The 25,136-nt window shown below is 36.8% G+C and overlaps 1 protein-coding gene across 5 annotated transcripts; it reads left to right on the forward strand.

Moving 5' to 3' along the window:
- The first annotated feature begins 1,331 nt into the window (after window positions 1–1,331).
- On the forward strand, window positions 1,332–24,602 carry LOC108761956 (proton-coupled amino acid transporter-like protein pathetic). Of its 5 annotated transcripts, none has more exons than XM_018508757.1 (5): window positions 1,332–2,208; window positions 13,927–14,012; window positions 22,282–22,689; window positions 22,896–23,256; window positions 23,995–24,602. In XM_018508757.1, exons 1-5 carry the CDS (start codon window positions 2,155–2,157, stop codon window positions 24,583–24,585), a joined length of 1,500 nt encoding a protein of 499 aa, XP_018364259.1. In that variant the 5' UTR covers window positions 1,332–2,154; the 3' UTR covers window positions 24,586–24,602. The 5 variants fall into 5 exon arrangements, with proteins under 5 accessions (XP_018364259.1, XP_018364265.1, XP_018364252.1 ...); XM_018508763.1 differs by lacking the exon at window positions 1,332–2,208 and adding an exon at window positions 12,203–12,404; XM_018508750.1 differs by lacking the exon at window positions 1,332–2,208 and adding an exon at window positions 12,650–13,258.
- Window positions 24,603–25,136: the final 534 nt, after the last annotated feature.

The raw sequence follows: 25,136 nt of genomic DNA on the forward strand, positions 1-25,136 counted from the left end.
TTTTTGATCACACCTCGTATATAATATTTCAAAATCAGGCATCCACTTTTTTCTAAAAATCAATAATCAAAAACTGTGACAATCGGCCCCGGTTTCCCCTAATTTGGTAAAATATACGATTTTATTTAATTAAATTTAATATTATGCAATGATTTCTCGTGGTTGCATATGTAATTATCGGATTATACGTAGAGATTTCATATGAATTTTATAATGATTTCGAGGACTCTGTTCCACAATTACATTAAGTGGTTATCCCCTCGCAAGCGGCTCCATACTAATTTTATTGACGAGAAAAATTCAAGCGCATTGTACACGCACCGGCAGGAATAGTGTCCCCTGGCGTTCAGCGCGCAGCGCTACACACTAGTGCACTCGTACCGAAGCGCACACGTACGTATTGCTAGAACACTGGAAACGCGGAGGAGGCGAGGAGCGCGAAGGGAGAAAGTAGTGGGGGGCGCTCCGATATTCTGTCTTTAGCACAAGGCGCACGATTGAGAGAAAAAGCGTAATTGGACGTGATACGTGATGCTGGCTCGCGGTATCCTTTCGCTGTGTCTCACACATTTGTTATTAGTACGAGTGAGATACCCCGGTGTCTCTCGCTCGCCAATATTCATAATAATACTTTTATTATGCACAAAATGTAATTATGCATAAAAATTTTTAATACTGTAAACAATTTTTGTGCATAATTACAACATTACGTATAATTTTGAGACTCATTGTAATAGCTTTGCATGCATTTATAAATTGGCAGTGTGCAAATGAAATTAATATTTTGTATCGCAAGATTGCAAAATTAAATTTACAATTAAATATAAGAACATATAATAAAATAAATAAAAAAAATATGATGTAATGTAATGCCGCGCGCCGAACGCCATTCCTGCCGGTGCGTGTACATTGCTATTAGCAGCAGACTAATTGTTTTAATAATTATTTTTTATGTATGTATATATATTTATGTTAACTTGAATTATTTAAAAAAAAATAAATGGAGTCGTCCAAAAAATGGCACAACAAACATGGCGAGGCTGACACTTCTGAATAAAAAAATATAATATAAAATAAGAAGTTATTGTTAACGAATGATTATGGAGGGTGTAATGAAGGAGTTTGATGATACGTCTTCGCAAAGAGGGGGAGCCTCTTGGAGCGGTCTAATCGGATCGGACGAAGAGCCAGGAGGCTTGCTATAAGCGTTCTTGTCTCGGGGAGGGGCAAACATCGAAAGGGACGAAGAGGGTATGCTGTTCGAGGGAGTGGGAGAACCGGAGAAACCGTGGCTTTTCGTATCGTGCACCGTCATTCTCGTGCGAGTCTCTTCGCCAATCTACCGCGTCGTACTTCGGGATTCAATTTGAACAAAAATTCCTTTATAAATTATATTGCAAACTTCTTATTTGAATACTCAACTGATAATTATCGCACCCTCGCAACCCGATAAAGAAGGGGTGGGTCGCGCGTGTTTTATTTTTCCAGAGATTTAAGCTGTTTTAGGGATTCCCGCGACGTTCCACTAATATTACCTTGTCGTTTCCTCCCTCTCCTCTTCTTCGTATTCGCAAAGCAACTTGGTCCCCACCCTTCGTTAACCGGCTGCTCCCACCGTGGGGCGACTTCCACGCAATATACCGATCTCGCGGCACCCACGGAGGGAAGTTGACGTGAAAAGAGGACGAAAGATCAGTGCGACACCGCGCTCGTCCGAGAGGTGAACCCTTGCGAATTGTCGCGCACCCGCGAAACCTGTAGACACAGAAACCTGTCGCAACATTGTAGACGCACCGTCTACAAATAATACACGCTACAATTTTCCTTATTCATTCGTGTGAACACGTACACGAATGCGTACATATTCACACGCGGGAATACATTGATACGCCGGACTTCCCCCATATTAGTAGCGGGCTCGACTGCGAATTTCGAAGCGGATCCGCCGGATCCGCCGGATCCGCGTTTTTGCCAGCGTTCCTCTCATTCATCTCGACGCCAGACGCCAGACGCCAGACTGCACGGAGCAGAAGGAATCGTATATACATAAATATATACAGCTATACATACATATTTATATACGTCTGTTTGTATACTCGGAATTAGACAGTCTTCTGAGACCAGAGCGATCGGCGCACTAATACAAACTCAAGAATGTCACACAATACGAAGGGTCTCGGAGTATCGGTGCACGGCGGACGAATACAGGTGAGTGATTTGATAATAATTCGTCATTATACTTGCCATTGAATAATATCTTATACTTAATTATCAAGAAATTTATAATTTACGTTTTGTCAAAAATCTAATCCTAAGATATGTATAGTAATCGTTGCGCAATTTTGACTAATTTTATGTTAAGTAAAAATTTACGCGGTTGCTATTAAAGTATCGAGATATCGCATATCGCGACGCGCTGGATTTATTGATTTTATAAGCGAAGATAGCACAAAAAGAGTATATATTTTTAGAGACACTATTCCCTGAAGTGTACTTCTTTTAAAAAAAAAGTCACATATCAAAGATCAAATATTTCATAAATTATTTTAAATACGATTTACAAAAATGTTTATAAAATAAAAATCGTATAAACGGAATGCTTTTTTTATATTCGCCCTTGAAAATAGATATTAGTAGAAATTAGTATATTATTTAAAACAGTATCTTTTAAAAGAATATACACTTTATTTTCTCTCTTGCATGTTACGATCTTTCTCGAGCGTCAATTCTTCAGCCGACTACATTAAATCACCGTTAAATTACGCGCCGCTTGCAGAATTTAAATTTGAATTGCTAATTACAAAAGATAGTACAAAAGTTGCTTAGTTATTTTACAGCATTGACATAAACGTGCATTTCTTATCGCATGTATACGATCGCCACCACATGGCGCGGTTGCGCGTAACATAGTCCCTGAAATGTCAGCGACGCAGCGTACAATATATATAGTATTACTTAAGTCTATTCAACCTACTTCTACTCCCACACTCCGTACGTTTTTTGTGCTTAAAGCGAAATAGATACGCGCAGTCGAAGCGAAAATGAGGAAAAAAAATATACAACGACTACAACTACGACGCCAAATATTGCTATAAGCATTAAGTAATCCAATTGTGCAATATTGATAAGAACAAATCACGCAGGAAGATTTGATTCAGGTAATGCATTTCATTACGGATACGCGCAATTTGAAACGTCACGGGCGATTACGCACATTCTGCATATGTAGACAGCAATATTGTGTAATTAGGTGAACGTATTTGAGCGAATCATCAGGAGGTCTGTTGGCATATTGTTCTCTGCGATTATTTCGCGTTTGTTGCTGCCTTTCTTCGCGTTGCATTCGATTTTATGAAAATTAATTCTAATGTATTAAAATTTATTAAAATTTACTGAGTAATATCTAATGAGATGATTATTTTAATTTACCTATTTTTAATATTAATTTAATCGGAGAATATAAAATTATAAAACATTAAATATTAAATGTATCAAATTTATAAATAGATCCTAATTAATTATTACATATACATATAATTAGCTGCATGTTATATAATTCTTTGCTGACAGTCTTTTTATTTTAAAGTAAAAACTGTGTGAAGATAATTACGGTACTAATGGAGTTTTGGAATGATTCTAACATTATTATTTATCGTATAAACTCCGTAATGTACTATTTTATATATACGTTACGTAATATGTATATATATATATATATATATATATACACACACACACACACACACACACATATGTGTATGTATAATAAATGATGACTTTGTTAAGATAAGGAGATATTCTTGTGAAACATAACGCAATGGTGATCTGATATTTTGCTATAACGATTAATTGTAAATTTCCTAATATTTTAGATAGTCATCTCCTGAATCATCGTGGAATAAAACGTTTGATAAAAATTGTCATTTCTCAAGAAATCATTATCGCGGTCGTTCTCTTTCAATTAACGTAACACGTACGCAAAATGTAACGCGCGATGCGTCATCCATTGCAGCATATTTTTTCGGAATTGAAAAGCGTGCCTTATCGCAATGTATCTATCTGTTTCATTGCGACTTTTTTGATTCTACAATTCGGAATGCACTCTATCAATACCGTTTGTTTTTAGTAACATTATATCGAGCCATATTCCATTATTTATCGCGATATGATAAACGCACCGTATGTTCTCACCATCTTGAAAAAAAAACTGTACTGAGAATTTGCACGATAATACTGTATACTCGTATATGTACGTATACACGTGCATTTCGCTATAGAGTAAAATAATTTTCTTAGCATTAAGATTTCTTTAGTTTGGCACTTTTAACGAACGCAAACGTCGGCCGTGGCGTAAAAGTGTATTTTTGACCGACCTTTGCATCATGCATGTAGCTATTTAAAATTTCAATAATTTTAGCTTTCCATGATTATGTGCCAGCACACGTAGACCTTCTCTGAACGTCATTCATTTTTAAATGAGACGATTTTAACGTAAGAAAGATAACACGTACCTTTTTGTATTTTTAAAGTCATTTAAGTTTAAATTTAAAATGTATTCAAGATTATTGTCGGGCAAATTTATCGCGGATGGGGTGTAGTATATTTCTATTTTGCTCAATTCGGTTCAGAATGAATAAACGTTGTCCTTTTTATCGTCTGATCGAATGTCTAGTTTCTGGTGTGACCCCGATCGATTGCCGACGAAGGCATGGTTTTCCTCGAGACTCACTGGCCGTGCGTTGACTTTGTATCGGCGATCGATGCCATGTAGTGAACAAACCGTCTGCACAACAGTAGTCTCATAGGTTAAATTTAACTCGAGAACAGTGTGGTTAAAAGCAGGGATTTCTCCTTAACGTAGGGAATTTTTACCTCAAAAAAGGCATAGGGAATTTTAAGTTAAAAAAGACCAAAATGTAAGGATTTCGAGAATGGATTGTTTTTACGTACTGATGATAAATATTGTAGAAATTGGCACATTCTTGGAAATATTTCAAATATCTTCTCTGTTTCTTAAATAAGCTACATTTTTTATATCATCTTTTACTTTTTTATACTGATTAAAAACTTAAAACTTATTACGATTTTTAAAAACAATGTATACTATTGATTCTATTACGGATAAGCAGTTACCAGTATGTCTGGATCCGAGTCTTGAAAATCTTCTACTTTTGATGAAAGATTTCTTTATAGTAACAGAATTCGTAGAAATCGACATTCACGTAAGCCTTTCTACAATCTTCGTGGTTCCGATTAGTTTTTACTCGTATCGTTTCCTCTGCCGTTCTGACACCAACACCAAAATGGGTTATCTTTCTTTCGTAATCGAAAAACTAGTTCTTTTTTAAAATTACACGTTTCTCCTTTCTCCCCAAATTGTTTAACTTGTTCGGTCAATCGCTTCGTGACATGTCTAACGACAATGGCAAGTGGCACGACTGCAACTACGTCATGGAAATTTCCCGAACTGACACCTTTCCTCTTCCTATCTTTCTCAGTTTCTCTCTTTTCTTCTCTCTCTTCCTTTCGCGTCGTGTTTCCCCTTCTTCCTTCCGTTTCTCTCCCTACTATGTTTCTCCATCCCCTCTTTCTAGTCCCGTTCTTCGGTTTCGCCGCTATTCCAGCAAGTCTGGTTACGTCCCATGTTCTTGAGCTGCTTGGCAACCTTGATGATTTTGGCCAGTCGTCTGACACTCTTTTTCACTATCTCTTTCTTGTAATTGCCTTTTTTTTCACAGGTGATTACAAGAAGTCATAAACATAGATGCTGCTCAATTTTCGTCATCGCGCAAAGAAAAATATCGGTTCTAAACATCTACCAAGGCACGACCTCGACTATTCATATTTCCTTACATTTTGCAGAGTACAAGTTTTTTTCTCTCATGAAAATTTTGTGAAACGCTCCAATTAACTCGCATACTTAAACTTCCGCTCGCGGAACAATTGCAGATCGCTGAGAGAGCAATTTTCTAAATTTACAATGTCAAATTAAAGATGAAGTCATTATTTTTTAATATATTTGACACACGTTTGATGAGGTGTCATCATTACGCTAAACATGCTTACTATCGAACACAATCGTGCTATAGATATTTACAATTCCAGTACACGATTTCTGAGTACAAATTATATAACTGTGAAACAGTTCAGAGAATTCCGAGTAGGGATGATTCAACCGCCATCGCGCCACTATTAATACGAATCCATTTATTTCGCGCTCGCGCAATTAAGTTTCCTGTGTGAGTGCACGTGTCGTCACTGGAAACACGAGGCGAGCGTTCTGTTGCTGAGCTTGCGGGAGTTCAGTGGTCTGCGAGGAATAGAAGTCACGCGAGTTGTCTCGAGACACTATACTGGGTGTCTCAATGAAACTGAATGTCCTTGTAAAACAAGACGAAGCAACGATAGCGATCTGTGCGAATCGTTGGAAGAGGAGAATTCGCCACGCATGAGAGATCGCAAGTTAGGCTCAGCCTTTTCACATTGGCTGTTACATAAGGACCAGACCATTCGAGATTAGTCATTCAAACGACGCAGACAAAGATGTAAAGATCAGATAATGGGCAAAGAAAAAGATGACGGAGATAAGAAATTACCGCGAATCGTTCCGAGTGTATAAAATCATATTTAATGACTTTAACGCAGCGTCTATTATTCTTTCAACGTTTCCGCTTCTTCATTGTCTCCAATGACAAGGCATAATTGCACGAATTTGATTCGTCCGGGTCGCGATTTGGCTGAACCACGCAACCAGATTAAGAAGGTCAATGCTGTTACCAGTCAGTTCAACGGCAACATATATATGTATTGCGCACATGTATGATGTCTATATAACTACTTCCCTAAATTTTATTATTAGTAAGATGAATCGCTCATTTATTTTTCTCACTTTTTAAAGTTTTTTTTTTATACATATACGCACATGTGTATCATTTGTTTTTAATTGAAAAAAATCAATTTTAATTGAAATCATTAATTTCCAAATCAAATTATGATTAAGAAGGTTCTTCGGTAAAATTTTAATTTATCGTAATCTCGGCTTCAAGTTCTTAAAAAAAAAAAAAAAAAAAAAAAAACTTTGGATGTAATCAAGTAAATCCGTATTTTCATCTTCGCATAATTTGAGAAGCACTGCCATGTAATACATGCGCACATAATTCAGGGGCAGTAGCAGAAATGAGAGTGCGAGACTCCCACGCGGGTGCAGCCATGCGTAACGCACCGTTTGTCGGGATGAGGATGTGACGTTGCTGTCAGATTTGTCAATTCGTTATTTCGCTGTCGCCGCCGCGCCGACGGCTAGCTGATTCGCATTAGAGTATATATACGTATATACATATCTATATATATATACAGATTATATACATATATAGATGACACTCGGCGTATATATACTATATATAGACGAGACGAGAGAGCAGCAATCATGTTCAGACCGGGTCTCGCAATTCGTCGTTATTGTGGCATTGAACAGCATTGAAGTCACATGCTTTGTGCCGAAAGGAACGCAAAAAAAGCCACGACCTTTAATACGTCGCAATTTCGTTCAATAGAGAACCCATTGCGCCGATTTATGACTCGTTCGTTAAGGCGAGTTTATATTTGGCTATGGTCGTTTTTATTGACGGTTGAACCGATTAAATCTTTTTCAACGATTCAATTGTAGATAGGTCATTAGCGAAGTTCGAAATATCTACCGGAATCACTTTGTCGCGTTCCATCGATCTAGACTTTGATCACTGAATAGAGGCCCATCAAATTTATCAATTACGGTCTCGTGTAACGTATGCTTCTATTTACTGCTAGTTAAAAGATTGGACGTTCTTTGACATAAAATTTCACATAATTAAATAATTTTATAAGAGCTTATCTGTAATTATTATTAATATCCGTATTATTTATAGTAATACATTCTCTCTTGGGCAACAGATATTATAAACTATAGAAATCAAAGCCTTAAACGATCTAGCTGGATCTTAATGTTTGTATGATTTTTATGTTAATTTATATACTACGTATGTAGTCCCCAGAAATCTATTAAAATCTGCAAATAATTAATTCCTATTGCGAAAAATATTATCTCGGCCAGGAGATCGAACCCGGTCATAATAGATTATTCAACATTATTAAAATCGTTTCAAAGATGCGAATAAGCATAAAAAATTTGTTAAATTGCTAGTCAATTTAACTCGTGACATTACTGCGGTAGTTTATTAGAGTTAGCGTTTTAAGACTGAAAAATCATTTCGGCGCGCGTTTCTGGGGACTACATACGTAGTATGTAAATTCACACAAAAATCATACAAGCATTAAGATCCAGCTAGATCGTTTAAGGCTTTGATTTCTATAGTTTATGTTATCACATATACGATCTCATAATATATTATATTGTTAGATATTATAAATTTACATACAAAATAGCATTGAATTAATACTGATTTATATGTATTTTTAATTTAACATGTGTTTATATTTTTGTCAAATCAAAACAGCAGCTAATTACTTTGTTTGTATTATGGTTGTCAATATTTCTTTAAAAATCGATAATTTACATCACAAAGCTATTTATTTTTCTTCAGTAATATCAGATAAAAAAATTTTTTTAATTCGCAGAAGCAGATTTAATTATCTGGGACATGTATAATTAAAAAAAATTTTTTTAATGTTCTCTTTCGATTAGCATTGTGCAAATTTAGATTAATTAGTTGTATCACAAGAAGCAATTTTATTAAAAACAGCAATCGTTAACAAATTAATAAAGAATAAGTTACTCATAAATAAATACAAATAAATTGTTAATCAAAATAAATAATAAATTAAATAATAGCATATTTGCCGTTTTCCTTTGATATAATTTACAATAAAAATCTGTTTTTATATCTTGTCTTAAAAAATCTTGCTACCCTTATAAAGATTTTACCTAGATACTTGTTTTATAAATAAAGCAGTGCTGAGATTCTTGGCGATCTTCATGCCTCATCTCATATAAACGACGCAAAAACTCTTTACGTCATATCGTTTATTATGCACACCCAAACAATACCCGGAAAAGTAATACGCCAACAGACTGCAATTTGCACGGTTGCTCAATATCAGTATACATTTAACGACTGTCACGAATTTAGCTGTTATCTCGTGCCAGTGTTTGCTCGGGGAATTGTGTATGTATATTTTGCCACTAATGACACAACGATCGTGCACGATTAGCCTTCAAGGCCTCGGCCGCTTGGCTCCCCCATTTCGATATTGCTTTTATCCCTTCCTTCTTTCCGTCGCTGATTAGGCTACCTACGTCCGCGATTACTTTTTGAGGTTTCCGCTTATCATGTGATTAGTGCTACAGCTATGTCTCATTCATTAACAGAATGTCACGTGCTTCAGAAACACATGAATATTCCTACTTCGCTGCACTTACTGCGAAGTGGAAATTCGTTTTTAACACTTTTGGTAGTAATAATACTCAATTCATACGATATCAAAGTAATTAGCGCTTTGTCATTATGTTATCTTTAGATTTTATGATAAATGATTTTTTTATTCCGATTTTTTTGAATAAACCACTATTTCTTAAAGTCTGGCTTTAAAGTATAAGAAAAACAAAAACAGAAAATTTAGTTTTAATTTTGTAATATTGGAAAAAATGAAACGTTCTAATACAATTGATTAAATTATAACTATATTATCAGTTTCATAATTGTTATCATTGCTACTTTCGATTTTTATAAAGCAGCTGTTAAATCTGCAACAGTCTGTAATAAAATGGTATCAAAACAGTTGTACGTATACCAATGACTATATTTAATTGTCAGTCTCACTCATAAGAATTGAGAAAGAAACAACAGAGAGAGAGAGAGAGAGAGAGAGAGAGAGAAAGCGTTTATTGATATTCTAGGACAAGCCCTCTACGAATATAACGTATAATACAGCAAAGTTAACATAGATTAACATAGAATTTAAATTTGACATAGAATATTTAAAATATTTTGAGAGTAAAGATAATTCAGTGAACATTAAATATTTTATGATTTAACAGAGTACGAAAAAGAAAAAGAAAATAATTCAGTAACAATACGCATTGATGACTGACCAGTACTAAGTCCGACAAGCTATAGAAAAGTGAACTATATACAAAAGTTATTGGTAAGCAATGATGACGACACGCATAGAGAAAATTTATGATACATCCTTATGCTTACTCGCGCATACAATAATCACACACACAATATTCACACACCCTCACACACACACACACTCTCGCATACGTACACACACATCATACACGCTCATACACACATACATAAATACACACTCGTATAATTACATGGAATCAGTGTATTTCTAAGACGGCCCCCCTCACGCCGCAACAGATAGCAGAAGAGTCACGTCTAAAGGTACGGAGTACTTCTGATTTTCAAATAGGGATAGGGAGAGAATTCGAAAATGAGGAGGCAGGAGCGCTGGTAGGTGGAGGTTCTGCAGAGGGGAGGGGAGAGAGAGAGAGAGAGAGAGAGAGAGAGAGAGAGAGAGAGAGAGAGAGAGAAAGAGAGGAATAAAGTTTCTTTGCGCGCGGCGTAAAAATCTCTCCCCGTTTCATCGCGCATGGAGAACGCGTCATTTTCGTTTCGAGGCGCCGCGGGGCAAAAATAGACGGCGAATTCGTGCACGAGGCCGACCTACACAGAGGTGTGTAATTGGAAAGAATGGCGGGGAACCGGGTCCCCTCCGTGGGTGCGTCGTCGCGTCGAGACGATCGGGTTTATAGATGTTTACCGTGACCGGAACACGGCGGGATATTAGCGCGTAGACGCTGCGCCGTTACAGATGCGTACCTCGTGCTTCGCGACGATATATTTCCCAAATATTCAAAGTAAGCACTGAGACATGTGGGTTACACGGAGACTCGACTTTTTGAATTTTTCACCATACAAAGTCGTAAGAAATTTATGCGTGCAAAGTTCGGATAATTTTATGAATTTTTAATGTTTCTTTATTTGAGAACTATTATTAGCCTCGATATTTTAGGACTTCCATCTTGAAATGATCTCAGGAGTCTGCTATGTATATTGGCTCAAACACAACGGATACACATATTTGCTTACGTAATCGTGACGTATCATAGTTAGTTGTCAACTTCGTAACATAAAAAAATATTTGTAAAGATATCCGTAAAGAATCGAGAGGAATATTTTTGTACTCGATCAATAAGTTACTTAAATTGATAAATAAATCGCGTTTATTCTATGATTAACGTTTCGCGTATATTTTTAGATTCGACAACATTGAATGCAGAGGTCCTCAAATGTAGTAAATTTTCAACTATGCTCTAAATGACATTAGATTCACGCTGTTTACACGCGCATTCGTTATCTATCGACACTAAAGTCCATATCATCATAATAATCCTAACGTGAAACGGCGAGAATCATGGTGCAATCATATTTTAAGACGCATCTATTTCTGAAGCATAAGCATTGGCATCTAAAAAATATTTTAGTATCATGGGACAAGGAAAATAATGTCGCAGCGTCTAGAATTGGTGTAAACCAAAAGAAAAGATTTACAATTATTTTTCAGTATATTTAAAACAATAGTACATACTATTTTCTCTTTTTTTCTTTCGATTTATATCGTTTTTATTCGTATACGCTGAAAAAAAATTCACGAAATTTGAATAAATATTTGTTTAGATATTATCAATGAGACCATTTACTTACAGTAAATAAATATTTGTTCAACTCAAAAAAATTAAACTTAACCTTTCGTGGTCACACTTCCTGAGAATTTTATGTTGGTCACACAGGGGGTAAAATGACCCCAACATTTTTTTTAAATCACAAAAAATTCTAAACATATACTTTAAATATTGTAGAATATAGAAATGCAATTGCTTTTTAAAATTTTTAATTTTAACATATTTTAAAAAATCGCAAAGACTGACGTCCAAAAAACAATATGCGGTTGAAGATGCAAAAAGGGTATTTTAAACTTTGGATAAATGGTAGTTTAAGTCCTCTGTTTAAAAAAAATGACCTTAGAAATATAAAGTCTCACACTTTTTTGGAGTCCCCCGGAGACCCCAGGTGACTACGAAGGGTTAAATTTAGATATCACATTTGTTAAATCGAATAAATATTTATTTTCTGTAAGTAAATGAATGAATTTTTTTTTTTCAATGTACTTGGTATAATGCGTTGCATTTGTGCTACGAATAGATACGCAAATTTTCCACTTTTCCTCGTGCAGTGAGTTGTGAACGAACCGAGCGCCACGTATACTAATTCGTGAGCCAAACCGTGGAGGTGGTTGCGGCGATTCGGAACCCCGTCCGTCACGTCGTTCAAACAGAATCCTGTTTAAACCTGGTTAGCGGTCAGATGGCCGGCAAAGACGTACATACGGCTCACGTGAGTAGCGACCGCGCGTCGGTTTGCTCTTCCTATTTTCGTAGCCGTACAGTATATAAAGAACCCGTCCTCGGAAGACGTCGCTGAAAGATTTGGCAGCAGTAACCGCGTTTTTCTGCGTCGCGCGCGGCGCCGTACATAGAGCGGATCTCGAGTAGCGGACGCTCTATCCCCGCTCGCGGATAGAGCGTCCAGTGAACACAGGGAGGACACTCGGTTTAGTCTATCCGTCGGCATTCCGTGGACATTCGGTCGTCGCGACGCCCGTTTTGCACACGCGTCGGTGCGTCGATTTTCGCGTTCTTCACCGGACGTCGCGCCGCAGGCGGGGCATCTCAAGATAGACTCCTTGCCCTCGCCTCGCCTCGCCTCGCCTCGCACCTCTTCGACTCGCGAAACGAACGCGAATGTGAACCAAGATTCAAACGTGGATGACGTGATGCGTTCGCAATTATCCACCGAGACCTACGTTCTTCTCCGAGAGGAAAAAAATCCCTTTCAAAGCTGTACCGCACGAGCACTCTGACGTTCCCGCTCTTCGCGGTCTGATTTTATTATTCCTTCATCGCGTGGCACGAACTTCTTTCGAACTGGCGATTGATGGATTTTTATCTATTAAGACGACTGATCGAGTGTTAACGTGAATTCTAAATAATATCAATGGATAACATTTGGTGCAAATAATATTTGTCTTTCTGCAAAGTCTGAACGGTGTTTATCAGCAGGACTTATAATATTCATCATACATTCGTAAGGTGAAAAAAAAAGGCAAAATGGGGAACATCGATAGCTCTCACGATGTAGAAATGAACTCACTGTCGGTGATGACAGCAAACGATCGTCCCCATATTATGGTGAATACAAATTATATGAATTATTTTGGAAAATAATTAGGGTAATTTAATTACTGAACAAAGAGTAAAAATATTATTCGCTGCAGCAGTGAAGTGCAAAGAAAATTTAAAAATGCATTTAAGTAACTTAACAAACATAATTTTTTATGAGGTAATTGGGTAAAACACGCCAATAAACAACGGAGCGTGTCATATATACAGCTCGATGCATCGGACATGCGAAGCTACGCATATAATCTGCACGATACAAAACTGACCTGTCCCAATCTGCTCCCCTCCAAGAGAGACAATTACGAACGATCATCGTCGTCCCGGTGCATTCGAAAGTGTTGATCGCGTTCACCGATAACGCGCGTTTATTTCGACCGACATAATTAATTCGCGCGCGCGCACACACACCAATTGGTCACGTGCGTCGTGTCGGCCAACGTGTTCATAATTTGTTCGATTAACTCCGACCAGTGTGGTTAAACGTAGGGATTTCTCCTTAACGTAGGAAATTTTTACCTCAAAAAGGCGTAGGGAATTTTAGGATTATTAATCTTTACATTTTGGTCTTTTTTAACTTAAAATTCCCAATGACTTTTTGAGGTAAAAATTGCCTACGCCGTTAAGGAGAAATCCCTACTTTTAACCACACTGACTCCGATCCTCTTGTTCTGTTACAGAGAACGCCAATGCGCCCGATGATAGCGGAATACGAGCCGAAGAAGCAGGGCGTGAAAACAGAACTCTCAGACGTGGTGCTTGTCAAGTAAGTCTCAAAATTTCGCTAGAGAAATCAACGCGAACGAACGGCTCAACGATAGTTGAGCGCGTTCACTATCTGCTACCACGACCAATCATCACCATTGCTTTCTTGCCAAACCCAAATGCTCAAGCAAACGTGAGTGAGAACAAACCCGAGGATCATATATTGTGCATTTACGTTTTTTCGTTAATCTGTGTATTCTCTATACCCATTCTCTTGTGCTATACTATACATATATATATTACTATGGTTATATACATCTTTGATTGATTTGCTCATTTCTCCTTTGTTTTGTTTTTTTTTGTTCCGTTAAACTATTCTAATTGTTAGTATATTACGTACTAATCATGCATACCGCCTGATCGCTGACGTAGAATTCGTAGCGTAGCTGGCACCAGGGATGCTTGACGGCCGCCTGCTGAATCTTGGACGACTGCGAAGTTGCTCGTTTGTGTTGCGTACAGATATGTATCTGCTTACTGTGTCATGTTCTTTCATGTCGTGCGAACACTGCGTATGAGAAATTCATTTACCTGGAAACACATTCTTAATTTGTTAACCCTCAAGAGATAACGTTAGTTTGTGGGACCGTTATATTGAAGCTTTTTTATTCTTTCAAAAAATTAATCAACAAGTAATTTGATACTGCTTTTAAGTGAACAATAATTTGAATAATTAACCTAATGATTCGCCAAATTGATATTATTCGTACTAAAAAAGAAGTGATGCTTTGAGGGTTAAAACTAATGCCGAATGTACAATCTGCGAATCGTTTAATCACCGTCATCTTGCCAATAAAACAAAGTTTTTCTCTTATCGGATAAACAAACGATGCTAAATATTAGCAATATGTCTATAATGAGATAAGATGTTATCTCAACTTGTCAGATAAACAACAAGTTAAACAAATAGTTAAAAAGTTTCTCTTTCTATATTACGCAAAAAATTATAATATGTGAATATAGGGATTATGATTATCATATAAAGAACATGTTTGTTTAAACATTGTTTCTATCTTATAAATAGATTATTATTACAATATAATAAAAATAATTTTATATTAATGTAATATATATATTTAGAATTTAGATATATAAATTTAAAAGAAAATTATTCATTTTATCTTTTTTCTCTATGAACATTTTTTTTACGCAAAATAAAATTTGTATTTCCCAAAGTACGATACCTAGTCATTAATAATTTCTTTAATGACTAAGAGCTCTCTATCTTTTGGTTTAAAGTGTGGTAATCGATAAATGAGAAAAAGGGCGATAAAATCGCAAACGTTCACTTCCTTCGTCGACTGATTTAGTAGTGCGGCCACTACGAAATCTTTGGAACCTTTGCGCTCAAGACGAGACTCCTCTCTGCTGCCGTTTTACCCGTCATTCGTCGAAATCCGTTTACGCAATAATCTTCTTGCACATGCGAATTCTTACGACCTTGAAGCGGTTTACGCGCGATCGGTTGATCTTTAACACCTTCGCGCGCTTATGCATTTATGTATTATCCAGGACTTCCTGCATTATTCTCGGTATCGCGACTCGCTCTGTTCTAATTTCACTAAACGGAATATCCGTATCAGTCAATTGCTCCCCAAGGCTGACTGATTTCTAATTCTATTTAATTCTCGTATTCTCCTCTTTAGCCATTTACGGCTTTCATGCGCCAAAAGGTACGCGAGTGACGAACGTAATAATATATGAAACATGCGACAAAATTGTACCTCTGTCAAGAAATACAGAATTAATAATTAAATTCTCAGTCAAATTAAATTGCGACGAAGATCTCGTGATCAATTTTTCTGACAATTTCGTAAAAATTATAATGAAATATTAAGTCGTTTTAATCAAATATTAAATCGTAGCTTATACTCTGTTTATGTGCAATAAAGCAGGATATTATCTTACAGCGTTTTCGGCCCGATCGGGTTTGCACCAACCTGGGTTGGATTAATCTTTCCTATTGGTTGACGTCACCCGCTCTACCAATAGGAGAGCACAAAACGCCATTAATCCAACCCAGGTTGGTGCAAACCTAGCCGGGCCGAAAACGCTATTAAACAAGCGATATTCGAAGGAAACCGTCCAATAAAAAATTCCATCACGCCGAATTAATCAAATCAGTTTGCATTGCATTATCGTTTTCACGTATATTCACATCTCATAATTTGCGACGAGTAACATCGGGTTTATTCGTGAAAAAAACGGCAACAGAAGGAGAATCGCTACGGTTCTTCTTCGTCGCTGATCGAGAATGCTTCGTGAAGAGATCATGCGGTATGCAAAGCAGAATATATTCCCAGAGGATAAAGGATTTGTCTTTACTGTATAATATGTGCATTTATATGATTCCAGACTAGCGTATAAACTCCGGGCTATAGATTCGGGCTCTATGAAAGTGCTCTGCGAATAATGAAAGAGAACAAAAAAAAAAGATATTATCGTTGAGAAAAAAAAATAAGAAAATACGACACTGTCGGATCGCTTTTTTTGACACTTTAGCTCGATGAAATTCGCACAAAAGACGACGCGACGCGACGTCGACGCGATGCCGACTTGGACGCGACACAAAAATATCATCGGACGGTTGCAAAATCCGTGGCCAAGAGCCGAGATGTATTGGCATATCGATTCGGTGATAGATCTATATTGACGTGCGTAAAAGCGAAAACAAAATAAAAAAAAAAAAGAAAAGTACAAAATAAAAAAAATAAAAAAAAAAACACTCGGCCAAGTGCGAAAGGCAAGCAAAAAGGAGGCTTGTTAGTCGTCGTACTGCGTCGTGGCGCTGGGCGTCGCGGTGATGCAGTGCGGTGGTTTGCGGCTGCCCCTCTGTATGTATTATGCCTGTAACGCGACGCGTTGAACCCCACGGTCACGTTGTAATACGTGACGACCGGATACACACAGACTCTAATCCCGGGGGCTTTCTCGACAGAAAGTTTCGCACGACTACGGGAGAGAAACTACCGCACCTAAAAGACATGGGTACCTATAATACCTAAACACCTATACCGTCTTCTTTTTTTTTTTTTTAACAAATCTATTACATGAATCTAGTGCATTACTCAACTCTTTTTTTCTCTGTCTCATACACACGTGACACGCGCGCTCACACACCCCCGCACATACATACAGCACATGTGCGCATACATACTTGCATACAGAGCGATTGTGCGATACTCGCGTTTTCGATTGGCTGTAGGTCGGTGACAGAAAATTCCCCGCGACTTATGGAACGTCATTCATGAAAGCGAGAATATGTCTGCATGTCTCGAATTAACCGTTAATTATTAACGATACCAACGCGACGTATCCTTCAGAATTATCCATCTACCTGCTATCGTCCGATTTTTCAGGATGAAATTGTGTGTTTGTGATCAAGCATGAATGTGGAGAATGCGGAAAAAGAGGCTGAGTAACGCAAGCTGTCGTTTACCGCGTGATTTTATAGAATGCGCGAATTCAGCATTGGCGCTATTATCATCATGAAAGTTCAATAACAAAACGATATCGCTTTGCAAAGCCTTGCTTGAAATTCCAACCAACGATTGCGATCTGAGTCATCCGACTCAGACTAAATGAAAATGCTAAAAAAGAAAATGTTGCCTGCAAAGAGTTATTTTAGATTATAATCAGCGATGTAGTCTAACAATGAGTCATACGATTCGAGTTTCACGTTCATGTTGGCGACAAAACGATGGTTTGTACTACGCTTTTTTTCCACGCATATTCTAGAGAGGTCTGGTGAACGAGTAGACGCACCGAGAGGATATGGTTGAAAGACATATAGTAATGAAAAAAACAACGAAATATGAATGAAATAATTGATTAAACACACATGTCGTTTTACACAATTTTCTTGTTCTTAGAATATTAATTTTCAACACAATAATGAATACTCGTAACTAATACTCGTAATTCTAAATATAGTGACAGCTTTTGTAAAATTCCTAGAATATAAGGCGATTCGAGACAGATAAAAAATACAGATTTCAATGGATTCGCAAAGTTCTAATCGTAAATAACCGATTGCAATGGCTTAATGTGTGTTTAATAAATGCTTAAAGTTGTGTTAAAACTTATATTTGCTACACAATCTTCTCTCGGTACGAACGGACGGAGAGTCAGACGCAGGAGGAGCAATTATTTGAAAAATTCAACGAATAGATTAAGTATTCGCAGAAATATTTGCATTATTTAAACATATGAATAGCGTGGAGCTTGTTCAATCTAGGAGATGAAATCTAGATAATCTCTGCAATTTATTTAATTACTTAATAATGATCTTTATTTTTACGTCTACAGAAACTTTCCACAGTATAAACATTTATGTAATGTTTATTTTTTCTAATCATTCAAAAACAGAAATATTAATTTAAATTAAGATAAAAGAATAAACAATAAAAAAGGTTCAGCATATGCCACACACTAGATCTTGTTAGTGAAATATCATCAATATATTCGCATATGTAATTAAAAGAATTAACAATAAATATGCTAGTTACAATTAATCAAAATATATAAATGTTTCGGCCCTGAATATGGCCATCTTCAGTATAAATAAATACAGTATATAAAATTATAAAGATATTTGCACATACAAAATAATGCACTTTACGATAATTTTGACAAGAATAACGGGATAAGTACAACTCTTCCATGATCGAATGAGGATACGAGATTTCAAGATATAGGTAATATTACAGTTTTTACACGTTATTAATATTGTTTGTTAAAAAGTTATGATAATATCTAATTGGGCATATATATTTTAGTTTGGCAATTATAACTTGATGTTAACTATCCTTGTAAATAAGATTATATATTGGAGGAATTTTCGCATTAATCGATAATTTCATCACATGACTAAATAAATATCAATTATATTAGATTGAGTTATTTTATACTTTGACAACAAAAAAAATTTTATTATATCTACTAATTGTAACCGTTATTTTGTATGTGCAAATATCTTTATAATTTTATATACTGTATTTATTTATACTGAAGATGGCCACATTCAGGGCCGAAACGTTTATATATTTTGATTAATTGTAACTAGCATAATTATTGTTAATTCTTTTAATTATATATGCGAATATATTGATGATATTTCACTAACAAGATCTAGTATGTGACATATGCTCAACCTTTTTTATTGTTTATTTATTAGCCACGTATTGGAGGACAATTTTATTAAGATGGAATCCTAATTGAAGAAAATATTCTCCTTTTTATGATATAATATAAATTGGATATTAAACGGAGAGAACATCTTTTTCTTTGTGCTCACAATCAAATGGTTTTTTGTGCTCTTCGATTGGACATATATTACATATTTCGAGACTTTTTCTAATACAATATAAATTAATCGAGCTCTCAATATCAAAAACAAAATTACAAAATCAATAGGCAACTAAGAGCTAGTACGCAGTTACTTTTTTAAAACTTCCATAAATTCAGGTTATTTTGTTTTTACGTCAAATTTAGTTGTCAATGGATGTAAGGTTTAATCATATCGTTAATCGCACACGGGCTATGAGCATTAATGTAGAAAAGTGGTCATTTTTCAGTTTGTGAAAATTTACAATTCTCTTTCATTCTTCTCCTGTACATGTATTTCCGACGTTTCGGCTGTTTTTTTCAGCCATCTTCATTAGGCTTAATAATCAAAAAATTTAAATGCACTTGTTCTGAATGTAGGCGCAATTAGTCACCCCGAGTAATGGCCGCAGCACACTCTTGCATAACGCATCATAATGCACAGTACATAAAGGAATCAACCAATAGAAATTCTTCTTTTCTATAGAATGGAAAGAAAGGAAAGATTCTGATTAGTTGATTCGCTTATGCACTATACGTTATGCGTTATGCAAAAGTTTATGCTGCGGCCTTTATTCTCCATGTGAACATGAGAACGGTTCTTCTTAACAAATCAAGATTTATAAGATTAGTTGTACTAATAACTTGCACCTCCATCCTGTTACGCACGATAGGGATGTGCGATCTCGATCCGATCTTATAATCAATTCACCAGTATCCAATTTTAACGTAGATCGATTCATTTAGTAAGCGATCGATCGTTCTTCGAAGCGTAGTGGCGGATTCGGAAATTCAAGATATATTTTGATATTATTTCTTTTCTGTTGTTCACTGAATGTTGAACAAGGATAAAATAATATCTGTATACACTCAGGTGATGTTTCTTAATGCTGTTGGCAGCCCTGCCCCGTAGTTGGTTCGTAACATTTCATCTTGATCTCTTTCATTTCCTTATTTTTATCTTTAACCATCTTAGATTCTGTATCGTACTTACATCGTTCAACCGTTATCATATTTGATTCTTATAAGTATAGGTATTTAAAAACTTAAAAAGTCGTATGTTTTCATATAATAATTTTTATTGTGACTTTGTTGCACTATTAAACAAATATAGTTTATAATATATACAATAAAAAATAGTTAACATTTTCTTTTAGATCTCTATTATTTTTATTGAAAATTAGTTCTACATGTCGTGTTCCAAAGAATCTAAAGTTATAATATCATTACTGTGTCTACATTGCCTACATTTACACGTTACCAGTTAACATTAATCGGGTTTAATAATATCCGTAGTTACAACTAGTAATTACTACTGACAAAATGTATAAATAAAAAAATGCTAGTTAAATTCTAATTTATACCAATTGACACTGACAGTTGTCATCAAATTGAATTTATATACGATATTTTACCGATTTTATATTAATAATTGATTTATGTCATAATTATATATATACAGATGTTAGAATTAAACCTAGATTTTTATTTTAAATTAAAATTATTTTACTCGGAGATAAATCAGAATCATGTTTTAATGGTTTTTGTTTAATTTCTACAATCCCAGTGAGAAATCATCAAATTGTCATCGATTCTACGTCTATTCCATTGACATTTCTCGTGAGATGTCACAAAAAAAATTTTAATTGAATCGATCTTCAATATATCGATTCATTCAGCTCCGATTTTTTAATAGATCGATTTCAATCAATCCGATTTTAAATCGATTCAAAAATCGATACCATTAATGGAGATCGCACATCCCTAACGCACGATTAAGAATACAAATTATATAAAATTTGTCGATTAGACGTGTGTCTTCGTCCGTGTCTACGTAATGTTTTGTTCACGTTATTAATTTGTAACGTAATCGTGCGTAATAGGATGGAGGTGCAAGTTATTAGTATGACTGATCTTATAAATCTTGACTTGTTAAGAAGAACCGTTCACATGTTCACATGGAGAATTACTCGGGGTTGACTAATTGCGCCTACGTTCAGAACAAGTACATTTAAATTTTTTGATATTATAAGCCTAATGTTATACCATGAAGATAGCTGAAAAAAGCAGCCGAAACGTCGGAAATATATTATATGTACAGGAGAAGAATAAAGGAGAATTGTAACGCGTATACATTAATAACAACTGTGTACTAGTTCTTAGTTGCCTATTGATTTTGTAATTTTGTTTTTTTTTCTAATGTGTCTTTTTCGTCGGCTTTATGCATTAATATCGCATACTGCGCCGAATATTATTCGGCTTGATCGAAGACGCTTTTGATGCAAGGGCTCATAATAACGACTTAATAACGAGGTAACGCGAAACTCGAGATGAGAGCACGGATGAAATCACCGTCGTTAAAGACGCCGAAATCCCTGCCGCGGCGCGGCGATGCTCTCACATGCGTCTTGGTACGTCTCGCGCCCTGTCTGCGCCTCCACTCTCCGTCTTCCTCGGCATGCGAGCGTGCAAGAAAGAAAGAGAATCCTCCAGCCTCCTACCACGGCACACTCTCATTATATTCCCCCTTCGCATTAAGTCGTGATGGAAATCGCGGGCACGAGGAAAACGCCGTACCGTGCAAAACAGAACCAGGTCCCACGTAACACTTATATTCCACGTGCAAAATATATATAAGTAAATAAAAATATATAGAAATGTATGGGATGTCGTCAAATTTCCATTGCCGTTTCTTTTTCATCTACGCACTCTTTGAGGTATCAATAACTTGACGATGGAAATTCAAATAAATACACTTTTTTTTTCTTGGCTCTATAATTGTCACAATTAGATATTTCGCTCGAGCTTCTGACAACTGAATAGGTCAAATAGTTGGTAGATGAAAGAAATGGCGACATCCTTGCGGGAATGTAATTTACGTCCCATTCACGGAAATCGTTTGTCACCAATTACGGTACGGTATGCTAACGCCGCCGGTTTTGCAGATACAAGTGCGAGAAAAATGACGTGCCCATTACGGTCACGAATGGCTCGACCTTGCCGCTCGTGGAGCGACCGACCGACGAGGAGGCCGCCCTTTATGACCCATTCGAGCATCGCAAACTCGCCCATCCCACGTCGGACCTCGACACGCTCATACATCTACTCAAGGGAAGCCTGGGCACGGGTATACTCGCAATGCCGATGGCCTTCCGTAACGCCGGACTCGCCTTCGGCCTCTTCGCCACCTTCTTCATCGGCGCAGTCTGCACCTACTGCGTTCACATCTTGGTAAAATCCGCCCATGTTTTGTGCAGGCGGTTGCAGACACCTAGTCTGGGCTTTGCTGACGTGGCCGAAGCGGCCTTCCTAGTGGGACCAGAACCCGTTCAGAAATACGCCAGACTTGCCAAGTGAGTTTATTCACGGGAGACGTTACGTTTGCGTTTTATTACCAGGGTCATTTAGAAAATATATAACACAACAAATTTCATTTTCACAATTTGTTATATGAAGATATAATCCTCGATATACATATACGTTGCTATTCCTGTTTCTCTTTATTATTGTTATTTTATATTATTCGGGGTATACTGCATACTATGTAATACCATTTCAGGGCAACAATTAATTCGTTCTTGGTGATCGATCTGGTTGGTTGCTGCTGCGTGTACATTGTCTTTATTTCGACCAATCTCAAGGAGGTCGTGGACTATTATACGGAGACAGATAAGGATCTGCGAGTGTACATGGCCGCGTTGTTGCCATTACTCGTCATCTTTTCTCTTGTGAGGAATCTCAAATATCTCGCGCCGTTCTCAATGGTGGCAAATGTATTAATCGCCACCGGTATGGGTATCACCTTCTATTATATTTTCCACGATCTGCCTTCTATCAGCGATGTACCAAATTTCTCTAGCTGGTCTCAGCTGCCCCTTTTCTTCGGCACTGCCATTTTTGCCCTCGAGGGCATCGGTGTTGTAAGTATACTCATTTCTTTATATCGCTATACCATAACCAATTTTAAGTAACATCAGATGCAAATGAAATATTAAAACTTTATAATTTATAGCAAAACTTTTTTAACTTTTCCAACCAATATGATGCTTACGACTTTAAAAAAATTGTTGACAGAAGTTTAAGACATTGATTTTGATTTTGTATTTAATTTTGAATTTTGATTAAAATGTGATTATCGCAGTACGATCACATGATGAAGATAGATATTACGACACTGCGCATCAGAAATAACTTTGCATTCAGTTGCTAGACACGTTCGGACACTTAACGGTCCGTTCGCGTTCGATTGTTTCAAGTATCGACACGCGTAAATCAAATGGCACGCCTTGGTCTGTGCGTCATGGAATATTTCGTACATTTGTGACACGTGCCAACTTGATGAACAAAAAATTGCGTTAACATTCTATAATATCTGTCTCTGGCAGAAATTAAATCATCCAAGTATAGAAATTCTTAAAGTAAACGTTGTTTAATTTTCAATAAAATGCAAAGAAAACTATTCAAATCATATTTTATATATTTCTTATGTTTTGAAATCTAAAAAAATATTTAAATGTGTTCTATATTTTTTACTTATCTTATATTGATAAAATAGAAACTATTTACATATAAACTTTAAATTTTGTGCCATCTTTAATTTGTTTTCAATTCCATATGTATTTCATTATGTATCATCAAGAGTCATAATTTGTTTTTAGGTAATGCCCTTGGAGAATAATATGAAAACACCAGCGCATTTCGTCGGTTGTCCGGGTGTTCTCAATACCGGCATGTTCTTCGTCGTATTGTTGTACAGTACCGTCGGTTTCTTCGGCTTCTGGAAGTATGGCGACAGCACAAGGGCCTCCATTACGCTCAATCTTCCGCAAAATCAGGTGCTGGCACAATCCACCAAGGTAATGATTGCTATTGCGATCTTCCTCACTTACGGACTTCAGTTCTACGTGCCCATGGAGATTATTTGGAAGAACGCCAAGCAGTATTTCGGCTCCCGGCGATTGCTCGGCGAATATTTTCTTCGCATCCTATTGGTGATCTTTACCGTCTGCGTGGCGATCGCGATCCCCAATTTGGGTCCATTTATCTCCCTCGTCGGGGCTGTATGCTTGTCCACGTTGGGTCTCATGTTCCCGTCGATAATCGAATTGGTAACCGTCTGGGAACAGGAGAACGGCCTTGGCAAATGGAATTGGCGGCTATGGAAGAATATCGCCATCATCTCTTTTGGTGTGTTGGGCTTCCTCACCGGCACGTACGTCAGTATCCAAGAGATCTTGGAAGGCAAATGAAGCGCTGGGTCCGGCGCGAGGAGCGGCTCACGAAGGCTGCTCGCGAATACTGCTCGTCGTCCGACTGTTCGTCGGATGGCGAGTACCACGAATGACAGCGTGCTGGACGTCTCTTGCGCGGATGACGCGATGCTGTTAGCAGACAGGCCACCGGGTCCAAGACAGGTCTTTTCCTGGCTCCCTATTCCCGCGTCCTTCCTGTCGGTAGCATGATAACTGTGACAATAATGACGATGACAACGACAATGACGAATGATGATAACGACGAAGATATTTGTAAAAGTCTTCGCGTGATAGAAACTTTCATTTATCATTTTCTTAGCAGTAGTCATTTCAATTAGTATTACGCGCGTCGTGCACGATTGACGAAACGCGAAGTGTACGGTCGATCGGAGGAATTCGAAAAATTATTTCATACCGCGCGCATTCGGTAACTTATATCATTGTTCTCGCACAAGAATCACGTAGGATCAGCATTACTTAGCAAGATAGAGTTGTATTAGTTTGGCGCAAAAGTTATTATGCTTATCATGTGAAGTTAAAAATGTGTA

This window comes from Trachymyrmex cornetzi, unplaced genomic scaffold (assembly GCF_001594075.2).
Source record: "Trachymyrmex cornetzi isolate Tcor2-1 unplaced genomic scaffold, Tcor1.1 scaffold1098, whole genome shotgun sequence".
NCBI classification, from domain to species: domain Eukaryota; kingdom Metazoa; phylum Arthropoda; class Insecta; order Hymenoptera; family Formicidae; genus Trachymyrmex; species Trachymyrmex cornetzi.